General features: G+C 35.2%; 1 protein-coding gene across 1 annotated transcript; it reads left to right on the plus strand.

Moving 5' to 3' along the window:
- The first annotated feature begins 321 nt into the window (after nt 1-321).
- On the plus strand, nt 322-3,229 carry LOC145770246 (uncharacterized). Its single transcript, XM_082581845.1, has 4 exons — nt 322-597; nt 754-849; nt 1,100-1,314; nt 1,536-3,229. The coding sequence occupies exons 1-4, from the start codon at nt 520-522 to the stop codon at nt 2,284-2,286; spliced, it is 1,140 nt and encodes a 379-aa protein (XP_082437971.1). The 5' UTR covers nt 322-519; the 3' UTR covers nt 2,287-3,229.
- Nucleotides 3,230-11,821: the final 8,592 nt, after the last annotated feature.

Genomic DNA, 11,821 nt, shown 5'->3' on the forward strand with positions numbered 1-11,821 from the left:
CTGACAACAAACGGAATAAAAGAGTAAAAGGCGAAAGTAATTTTATCTACAAAACAAAAAACAGACTTGCGTCGCACACGCGACCACATTGTATATAAGATTTGGTCATTGTGAGGTTTCGCGTTTCACTTGTAACAACGGCACTGTCAAGTGGGAGGAAAGAACGTGTTTTTGTAGCTAAGTATTCGCATCGTTTGTAGAGTTTGAAACTAATCTAAAAAGGTCTTGAGATAAAACGAAAAATTGAGATGTCAGGCCATGTAAATATGAAAAGGACTTGAGAGTGGATTTATCGTGCTTATTTGTGCGACAAACTTTTGTTGGAGCAGAGTTTCTTGCCAGCAATTTAACACACAGTCTATCTTATTCATTTCAGAAATAAGTTTATTTGACAAATCGTGCATACAACGCAACAAGCTGCAAGAACAACTGAAAAAGTAAAATCATTGGATTACTCAAAAGCTGCTGATTTTTTGACTGGAATTCTTTACACTTCGATATTTATTTTTGAACAAATCAATGAAGACTATCATGTCTCCCCGTACCGCAAACGTCCATGTCGTTTCTTCTGGTTCAGTGATGAAAAATGACCGCAGAGTAAGTACAAAGTTATTAATGTTTTAAGTTTTATTAAATTAAGTGTTAATTTTGAAGGTTCAATTATTTTGTGATCAACATAATTACGATTTTGTAAGTTTGTTAATGTGATTGTTTCATCGCTTGGTTTGTAAAGTTTGTATTGTTTTTTTTTAGGCATCGAAACCCTTGATGGAAAAAAGGCGAAGAGAACGCATCAACAAAAGTTTGAACGAATTGAAATCCATTTTGCTCAACGCTTTGAGAAAAGATGTAAGTATACATTTATGTCGGCTTATGCAAAAGTTATTGACGTGTCTACCAAAATTAAAACAAACAACTTTGATAAAGTCCTAGTTTAAAAATTATTTGTGAGTTAAGTACATGAGTCGCCATTATTATTGAAAAGATGGACCTTTTATGACTTTTAACAAAGTTGATTTAAAAACATCTATCCATTGCAGTTAACATTATTAACGTTTTAAGTTTTGAGATTATTCTAAATGTTTTATTTTTTTCACAGCAGAGCACATGCCACTCGAAATTGGAAAAAGCCGACATTTTAGAAATGACGGTGCGTTATCTACGAGGCATCCAAAGACAGCGAATGACTGCGGCGATGTCAGTCGATCCAAACGCGGTTAACAAATACAGAAACGGTTTCATGGAATGCAAGAACGAAGTTTCGCATTTCCTCGACAACTCCAACGAAAACAACCAAACAGATGTGAAAGCAAGGTGAGGATTTCAGGATTGGTTAAATAAATAGCGATGATTAGTCTGGCAATAAATCGCAATTATAATTCATTGTGACATTTTTGTATTTCAACAAAAAAGTTGGTTAAAATAACACTAAGGAACAATTGGACTTCACTGATGGCATGTTTTGATTTTTAAAAAATGTGTAAGACTGAAACAAACATGTTCTTGATTTACAACAATTGCTATCTATCTTTCAGACTTATGAATCATCTTGGAAATACAGTTCCCCAATCTCACGTGACCCAACAACTAATGAACCAAAGTCAAGGTCCACGGCTACTGACAACAGCTCCTCCTGTAGCCGCTATTAACGCAATTTCTCCTCTTCAAATCCAGCTCACCCCTAATACTCAAATGCAACAAGTAATGGCGGCAGTGGCGATGGCTCAAGGAAGATCGGTGATGTCTCACGGACATTCAGGAATACCGTTTGTTACAAAAGAGCCGCTGGATTCTCGGCCAATGAACCGAGAAATGCATCCTCTTTCCCCTCAAATATCTTCCTCCAGGACTCCAGACAGTGCTCTTTCCCATTCTGAACCACACACGCATTTTATTCGTCACAATAGTGGATCTTCTTTCGCATCATCTGGTCTGGTTTCTCTCTCAGAGTCTAATGGTGTTTCACCTTCAGCAACCCCGAGAAAATGTTCAAAAGTTTTAGAATCGCAAGGAGACATGGAGAGACGTTTTGTTGTAGTTCCTCAATCCTCCTCAGTTGCTGCTCTTTCTCCTTCAAGGACTCATCCGGAAGCAGAGAGATCTCAAAGACCTTCCTCCTACAATAGCCAGTGTGTTTCACCGGTCACTCCATCTTCTTCTCCTTGCCCGTTCGTAAACAAACCTACTCCTAACCGCGAGTCGTCGTCGCTGATGAGCCAACCTTTTTCGCCCACGTCTTCTGCAGGTAGTGATAGCGATTCTGATTCTGTATGGCGACCATGGTAAACAATGCAACAACTACGACAAAATATACGATCAGCTTCAAACGTGTTCATTTTTGAAATATTTTATGTAATCTTGGTTCAATGTGAAATAAAGGGTTTCTTTACCATCTTTTTATTTTAAAACATTGTCAACTTCATCACAAATAGATAACATCACATTGAAATAAAAATCTCTGTTATTTATTCAATTGAAATTGTTTGGCGTTAGAAGCTTATTGACTTAGTTATAAAATTTTGTGCCCCAGCTGCCTTCTCTGTCGTGCTGCAGTACCAGGCTTTGTCAATGAACTAGTAAATTGAATTTGGTCCGTACAATGCCTTTTAAAAACCACGGTACCAAAATTTACTACGTTAGACATTGCTTCATTACGTTTATCTGGGTAAATTTGACATTACCTGAATAGAATTATGAGACAATAGTTGTTTCGGGCTTTCTGGTATTTGCTTTTGTTTATTATTCAGTTTTCAACTAACTAAATGATTTGCTGCTTTTAAAAGACAAAGTTTTAACCGTCGAGTTAAAATATAGTTATTTGTTGTTTGCAATGAATAAATATACTGTAAACTTCCATAAAAGACTGTTAAGATTTTTGACGAAGCCATCGACATGAGGGCTCCTGCTCTCGCTGTAAAAGTTGTTATGTTATTTCTACGAGTTTTATTATAGGTGAATGTGTACTGTACATGACTTTGAACAACGGTGTTCATTGCGAACTGATAACGATCCAATTGTTCGTTCTAACAAACTTGTATGCCTTGTGTGTGCTTTTTCTGTGCTTAGATTTATTTTTAACTTAGGCTTTCCTTTTTGGTGCCTTTATAATTATACAACGTTTTCTTTGCATAGTATGCTGTTGCGTTTCTTTTTATATAATTTCGTTTTTTTTGCATTTCTTTTCAATGTTCGCTATTGATTGCAAATACAGTATGAAAGAAAAAGATTTCATCAAACTATTGTGATGGTTGTTCCTGAATGAAACAGTTTCCTTGAAGCAAATAAATTTCAATTTATCAATAATCGCATTTCAGATGAACTCGCATTTGACACAAGAAATCGACGGAAGAATCGTCTTATAAAGCGATCTCTTCGGTTATTTTTACATCACAGACGCGGCATTATTTTTCTTCGACACTCTGCTATGACATGAAGACAGAGCAAGCAAGATTACTTGATACAAAGCTTGGTGTCGTAATCAAGATTATTAGGCGTTCCAAACAACACAAACACTTCAGTTTTGATGGTGCCATATTACAATGAACACGCGTACAGCAGGTCTTAGAATCGAAGAAAGTCTATGAGTAGGCTACTGCCGATTGAAAATTGGTACACAAGAAGACGGAAGGCTTTGACAACTTCGTTCCATTGTTGCCGCTTGTGAGAATGTGACCTGTTTGTATAAAATTTCCTGTCTTGACGCGCTCGCTATTGTAAAACCCATGGGAAAGTTGCCACTCTTCGCCTGTTTCTTCTGTAAAAATTAGGCTACAATAGATTCACAGCTTATAGTTTACGGTCAAGACAAAACAATGAAGGTGTCCAAAGTTGCCATCTGTTATTGTACGTGAATGGGTCATTGCCGATTGCTTGATTTATTGTTATGCTCAGGCTTACATTGCACGTCCACTTGTGAATTGAGAAACCTTTAAACCTTTCCTTCTGTTGATTTGTCGGTAAGCCCGGTGTCCTGTCGCCGAAGACGAAACCTCTGGAGAGCTTCCTCAGACGAATTTCTTAAAATACCTTAAAACTCTGTCAAAAAATGCTGTAACAAAGGTAACATTTTACGTAAGTTAGGTCTACATAACACCAAAACAGCTGTAAGAATAAATAGAGTAGGCCTTATGATTGGTTCAATGGTAGGCTTCAGTTTGTCAACAAATACCTTTCGCACAAAATACAAAGTAGCAGTTATCTATTGTTCATATTAGATCTGAGGTGTACGGCACGCCTACGTCGAAACAAACATTCGACATTACGCTACCGCCAACCAGTAAGTAAGCCATTAAACAAAAAATTGCATGTCACTACCTCTGACAGGAGGGATGGCGCAACGGATAAGGCGTTGGCTTTCCAATTGCAAACCTGGTTCGATTCCCGGCTTTAGCTGTTTGTTGAAAACACCACTCACCTCTACCTAGGGTGTACCATGGCCACCTAAAGATACGGCCTGATTTGTTACATTTTGCAGAAATCTTCAGGTTTTCCTAACTTTGGGCGAAAGTTTAAAGAATTTTTTCTAAAAATTAGATTTTTACGCTTTCTTTACTGCTTTTCCCAGATGACACAATAGGTTTTAACATTCTCACATGTTGAAAAACAAAGAAAATTTGATTTCAAAGATTTTAGTCAGACTGTTAATTTTCAATAACAGTCTGATTTTGCGTTTTTCAACTTACTTTTTCTCATTTGCTACTGCTTCCCCAAGGCAACAAAAAAGTTTTATGTCATTAGGAAACCGCAAAAAGTAAAAACATCTCAAAAAATGTCAGTCAAGCACTAGCAGTAGCTGTAATCAAAATCTGCATAATGTGACAAATCAGGCCGCATCTTCAGGTGGCCATGGGTGTACTAAATTGGGTGGGCATAATTGCTGCAGAAAAGGCGGCCGAGAGAAAGAAACTGGCCTCCCTAATCCCCTTAGTGCCGAAGGCTTAGTACAATGAGAACCTTATCTTCTCATACTCGATACTTGAATTAAGTATGGGACCACCTTTATCTTTACCTTTTTACCTCTGACAACAGTTAGCAGATTAAGTGTTGCATGACTAAATGCACACACATTTGATCAAAGAAATACCTCTTCTTTTAATAAAATTTCCTACAGCTTTTCAATAGTTTATAAGTCTGTTAGTCCGTTGCATATACAGAAATATGTCGGGAGGAGGGAGGAAATTGCCCTCTTTACTTCTTCGATTCCGCCCCTGATTCGAGCTATTTGAGAGGAGAGCTTCCAAATAATGTGCGTAATTTACTTTATTACAGGCTTACTGAAAAGATTCATAACCTCTAAAATTATCCTAGACCCCACGTCCTAGACCTATCTAGTCAGACCCCCTGGAGCTTCTGGTCATCGAGCGACATCCAACCAGGAAACGAGGTGACGTAAGCTTCGACTTGGATGACCGAGAAGATCTCCACCATATGGTAGTGTCTATTATTCTTTCCATTCCACTCATGACTTATATCACAGTTCTTGATTGCTTGGTTGTAAGCAGGGTGTCATAATTTCAATCGATTTGTTTGTGGTTTTTCATGAGGCTTGGTTTTCACCATCAGCATAGAGTAGACCAAAGTGCTGCGTTGTCAAGTTTTAAAGTTGAAATCATTAATCATTTCAAAGGTCCCTTCAACGAACAGTCAGTTTTACCAATAAGCTCTTCAGACCAGTTTCATAGTGACCTGCAACACTCAAAGACAAGGTCAATGTGCCATTGCCAATTGAAAATTGAACTTAAAATATCCTATTTTCGATGAGTTTCAATAGATAAGTTTATTTACTTTGGCAACTGTGGAACCCAAATGGATTGTCGGTTCTTTCTTTTATTGATTAAATGTGGTTTTCAAAATCATACGGTTAGTAATCAGTACTGTGCACTGTGCATTTGAAAACATATCTCTTTTTGAATTTTGTGATTCTCAGTTTCATTGTTCTGCGACATGGTTTTGGCTTTGTTATAAGTTGCGGAGGTTATTAACTGTACCACCGTCATGAAGAAGTTAGTTACAGTACATCTGGTTTAAGAAACGTCGCAATAAATGTAGGTTATTATTTATTACAATATCTTTTTGATAGTTTAGTTTAATCTACCGTACTTCATAGTTTTAACCTAAGCGATAAAACCAAACAGAAGAAACTTGTTGAACGAGATTTCCTGACCAGCAGCTTGAATTCTTTTTTACTGGCAACAATTCAAAATAGATCATAAATGTTTGAAATTTTGAATAACACTTTGCAATTAATGTATTTATTATGATTCAACGCAAACTTTTGCTTATAATTTCATTCATAATTCATTTCCATGGAAAAAACTCAAGCGACATGACTTTTTATCGACAAGATGTCATAGCAAAGACGCTTTTCTAGGAAAGTTCTGAGCCATCTCTATGTAGACATATCCTGTTTAGCCGAATTGAGAACATGGAAAACGGTTGTCATGTTACATTGTTTCACAGACCTCGATTAACTTTAAGGTAGGTGACATCTTTTCTTTGAATATCTAGTAAAAGCAGAAATTAAATAAAATAAAAAGGGAATAGTCTGTATAGACAGTGATCGCTAGACAAAACGCAGTAAATGCTTTCAAGTTTGTTTTTTTTTCTTCGTACAATTAATGTTTCATTGGAACAGTTTTGAAAACAAAACTGTTTCCTGTTTACTATCATGTCACAAGTCACAGTCATTTCAAATTAAGTAGAATTATTTTTTATAATAACCACAGCAGAAAGAAGCCAAACAGAAAAACTCAAACCCGAAAATCTTAAGAAAACATTACTTAAATTTATGTGACATCATTCTTGGATTAAAACAAGGCATAACAAGAACTTCCAGTCATGGAATGCAGAAACCTCTTTGATCAATTCATATATTTAGTCGACTAAAATGCCAGTTTATTGTAAACATTGTTTTCTGACCTGGTTTGTAGCAAAATCAAATTGCTTGGTGCTGATTTAGAGGCTGGATTTTAAATTGGAATATGTCATTTGTCAATGTTTAATATGACACAACCCGCTATAGCAAGCTAAAATGGATTCTAGATGGCAACATTGCGTTTTTGTGGATTCAATTGTGCTGAAAGTTCGGTGATTTTGAGACTCTATTTTGTCTTGAATTTTATAATAACGATGAGGTGGTGCAATCCTTCAAAAATTTAATGATTACAGAGCTAATTCTAAAATTCTAAAAGTCACAAAAATGTTTTATTTTATTGTAAAATTAAAAAAATTGCAGTGAGTTTTAAAAATCTTGTTATTTTCTTTGAAGTTTAAGACACCTCTTCCAATTCAAGCTTCATAACATTCGCTTCAATGATATCATTTTAACAAGCATTGATACCAATCACAAACAATGCCGCAAAATCATTACATCATTTGACAAGATGTACGCTAATTAGACCAAACCGCAGTTTAACGTAGGCTAGCCTTCAAACTTGACAGTCATGATTTCAAGTAACTGCGTATTTTAAACGAATATGGATTTGATATTTCGTTTTGAGATTAATAAATCTGTTCTTATTCATAACCGCACCTTGGAACGGGTTCGTTTTTCTTAAATAGCACATTCTTGAGCGGTGGTAAACATGTAAATGATGAAAAATAAAGTACTCGGCCTTATGGGTGGTGCTATGTTGAAATAATACTTTCGTATTGTTTTAAACTCATTTAATTGAATGTGACACACCTTTCAAGAACGCCTCAGTGTTTTATATATGGAAAGTGATAGTCGTCATACTGAAACGATTAATTCAACCTGTCGTCCGAGTGAAGTGTAAAATGGCAACAGAGCGGCCGCTTCAAGGAAAACCAAAGCATTGGCTGAAACTATTGTGATCACTGCAGCTCTCGGCTGGCCACCTACTTTAGAAGATAATGACGTAATCTGTTTGTACGGTGCCACACGAGCTCACAAAGAAGTGATTTTTATGAAAAACAAGAAGTAGGAATGAGTTGTTGAAATTTTAGTCATTTTCTTATTCCCATTTGACTGATCTTAGCTGTTGCGTATTATTTGCGTTAATGTTGTCAAGGAAAAATCCAACATAGACACTGAAGCGTAAACTGTCAGTTTAAACCAAGTTTGTCAGATATTTTCAGGGTTTAAAGTAGCTTTTAGTGACGTAACTGCTGTCTGAATTAGAATCTTCTATCAACACCTCAAAGCTTCGATCTAAAGCTTCTGGGTGGCGATTATAATAATGAATCTTTGTTTAATCTTTGTTGTAATTTCAGTTCCACTGAAGAAAACTCGTCTTGATCATTGTAGGCTATTTTATTTTTTCGACAACTCTTTCAGCTCTGTTGGACTTGTTTTTGGTTTTGAGCAGCATATTCAGTTGGATATATTGATAATATAGTTTCGGGAGAGAGTTTGCTTTTTTATACCAAAGACAGGCAAGACACAACAGTTGTTGTGTCTTGCCTGTCTTTGGTATATATTGATAATGTGGTGGAGCTTACAAAGTGTACATGACGATGGCATTTTTCATCAAACTGTATATCTATAGCTCGTGAAGAATAACTCTGAACTTCATTAAAAATAAAATATTGTCATTTGTCATTAGTGTTTGAAAACAGAATAGTCAACAAAGCGAAATTATTTTTTTCAAGAAAAATTTTGAGTTTATTTCGTTATCCTACTTCTCTCGGTGGTCATTGAATTCCATTTTGAAATAAGTTTGTTTTTGGCATTAGTTAGTCCACTCAACAAGTTTCACCTGTGCAAATGCCATACAAAACTAGTAGGCTACTAGTCCACTCAAGTTTCCAAAACTCACAACAAAATTAACTTTAATATAGGCCTACAGCAAGCGGTCCACAACTTTTTAAAATTTGGTTTCTTCGATCATAAACGACTCATCGTAGCAAGTGAATCAAATACAATTTATGTATGAATTTTAATTCATGTAAAGTTGAAACTTTAAAAGGTCATACTTTGCTGTAGAATATCCTTGATTCATGCAAAACATTTCTCACATTTATTTTTTCTAAAGCTGGTCACGAAACAAAGCAAAACTTCGAAAAACAGCAAATTGTTGTGGCCATTTTGTGGCATGTTTTCTAAAAAGATATCAGCGTTTGCGAACGAGTGATCAATGAATCAATGCCGAAGCAATTTGGCGTAAGTTTATAGTTATCATTATCAGATTGTGCTATGCACATGAAACATTAAATTTAAGTAAATTTTTTTGCATTTCTGTCATTTAAAATTTAAACTTACTTTGGGCAGCTCTAAAATTTGTTGAACTAACAAATTTGCCGGACAGTGCAGTTTTTGAATTAAATCAAAACGTATAGGCCTACGCATTATAGTATTGCCTTACTACGTCGAGGATCAAGAACTATCCCATATTTGGTGCCGCTTTGGGGCAGAGTAAAGAGAAGAAAACAATCAACAAGAAGTCTATGATGTTTCTAAGGTAATGGAAATTGGAACCGAAGTGTCATAGATTTGAAATATGAAGTCACGGCCTGATTTATACCAAACTCGGAATTCGAATCGAAAAAATGAATATACTTCGACCTTTTAATTTTTGTAGCTAATTAAACTTCAGTAAATAACAATCTTTAAAACCTCAAAAGCATCCATTATCACAGGCCTCAGCTGTGTTTTTGTCTACTAAGTCAAAAAAGAATCTGAAGAACACTAAAAAAATTGCTTGCCAAGAAATATTTCCTTTTACAAAAAGTGTTTTGTGGTTATGCAATACATCGAACGCTCATACTGTTTGGGGAACGTTATAAAGAAGTTTTTATGTTATCGTATCTAAGCTTTTACCAGATGACTATTGGCATGTGGACAGGAAGGCAAAAATGCCAGGTCCGATTATGTGCAATTAAATTGTTTTGCTGAGGCATAGCCTGTGCTCTCATCAAGGATCGAACCGATGATCTTCCGTGCGTCGTGTTCTAACGTCTAATCGCTCGATTCTGCAGCAGACGTTGTCTAACAGTTGAACAATCTGTAGTTTGTGACAGATATTGGAAAGAAAATAATTAAAAAGAAACTTTTTAATTAGCCTACAATGTTATGTTGGCTACTTGTTGAACAAGCAAAAATATAAGGGTAAGTAGTTTTATGTTTTCTTTATGAAATTAAACTGTTCAGATTTAACAAAGTTTTCAATGTAGACTTCGTAAATATATTTTGTTTAATTATAATGCAAAGACTAAATTACGTGATTTGTTTCGATTTAACCTATGACTTAACTTCCTATTGATACAATGGTCCTATTGTTTGAAGGTTGTTAAAAATACACTTCTTTCTGTATCTCCTGTCTGGTTCAAGTGATATACGATATGGCAACTTGTAGTGTCATTTAGTGCTTCAAGAAATTAACAAATTTGGCAATGACTTACCAAGTGGCAACGTTACTGCGTTCAAACTGCTCGATTTCGGTTGATATTCCAATTTTTTTTTTTTGTTATGTAATACTGTAGTTAAAAAAGTTGAAGTGTCAAGTGAGATTAGTTATGTAACTTTCCGCGCGGAAAACAACTGTCCAAATTCTAGTTACAGAGGAAACCTATTAAGAACAACTTGTTCGAGATGAGATGAAATATATTGTCGTTTTTGAATGAAAATTTCTTCAAACATTTGACAGAAATCATTTTTTTTTTGTCCACATATAAAGCAACCTACCAATTGTTGTCGTCCTGTTTTTTTCAAATTATTACTCTTAAAACTTCTACGCGTGGGAATTGTCGTCAAACGATGATAATTTGCAAGGTCAGCTATAATTTAATAACTTATTTCGCGTGTCAATTAAACAGAAATTATCTACAACCATTTTTTTTTATCACAAAAAAATTCTCGAACTGTTTTTCCAAGTTATTTAAAAAAAATTGATTAAACGGTTGTCGGACATTTTTTTTTAAGAAAGTGAGATTAACAGACATCATTTTCTGACAAAGCGTTACCTCGATGTTGGCCAGTCTGTGTTTGGCAGTTTGTATCACAAGATAAATCTTGAAATGCACTTACCTCCGCGAATCGCTTACTTAATAAAGAAATCCTAGAAAAGAAATGTCCACTTTCTGGTTGTTATAATGCCAGAATAAATGGAAAGAACGATGCATGAAACAGGCCAGTTATACAAAGAAGAAGAAGAATTCCAAAGATTAAAATAAATCATCATTCAACCAAAATGAAAACGTTTTAAGTTTTTATCATGCCAAAGAACTTATTCCAAAGCTTTCTTCATAAAATTTTGTTTGCGCAATAATCTAAAGAAAAAAAAATAAATTGAAAAATGTTACAAAAAGAGCTTGAGATCTGTGATTGATGAATATCTTGACGAAGAAAGAGCAAACAAACAAGTTTTCCATTTATCTCAATGTCTCAAAAAGCCAAAACTTACTGATTTATGAACGCAAAAGTTCATTCTTGTCCGTAGCGAAAGCAACCATCTTTTTCAACGTCAATTATGATTACAATTTTGTCAATAGCGTTTCGGTTTAAACCAAAGTAGACACTCCTACTTGTAGATTTGTTTGACTTTCATTGGTCATAGTGGACCCCGTAATTAGATAAGCGTTTAGGGAGTCTGCGGGTTTGATCATTTCAATCTTAGTTGAGATTATTCAATTGTTTTGAATTAACTTGAGAAAAAATGACCGAGTTATTTTTAACTTAAGCTCACAGTCGATTTCAAATACATTGCGCTTGGTTAAACAAACTCTTCTCCCCTGCGTGAGCTATGATTCACAAGATTATGACACAAAGAAGCGTTTCGCAAGAGCAATTTTCAAATTATTAACACCAGGAAGTTTAAATTTGTTCGATCGGATAAATTGATCCCCACGAGAACAGAACGTTACG

Source organism: Aplidium turbinatum, chromosome 1 (assembly GCF_918807975.1).
Source record: "Aplidium turbinatum chromosome 1, kaAplTurb1.1, whole genome shotgun sequence".
Lineage (NCBI taxonomy): Eukaryota > Metazoa > Chordata > Ascidiacea > Aplousobranchia > Polyclinidae > Aplidium > Aplidium turbinatum.

Excerpts from the sequence above, each read along its gene's own strand:
- LOC145770246 (XM_082581845.1), top strand. The coding sequence starts at position 520 with ATGAAGACTATCATGTCTCCCCGTACCGCAAACGTCCATGTCGTTTCT. Across the intron at positions 850-1,099 it reads TCAACGCTTTGAGAAAAGAT|CAGAGCACATGCCACTCGAA; the intron begins GTAAGTATACAT and ends TTTTTTTCACAG. Across the intron at positions 1,315-1,535 it reads CAAACAGATGTGAAAGCAAG|ACTTATGAATCATCTTGGAA; the intron begins GTGAGGATTTCA and ends TCTATCTTTCAG.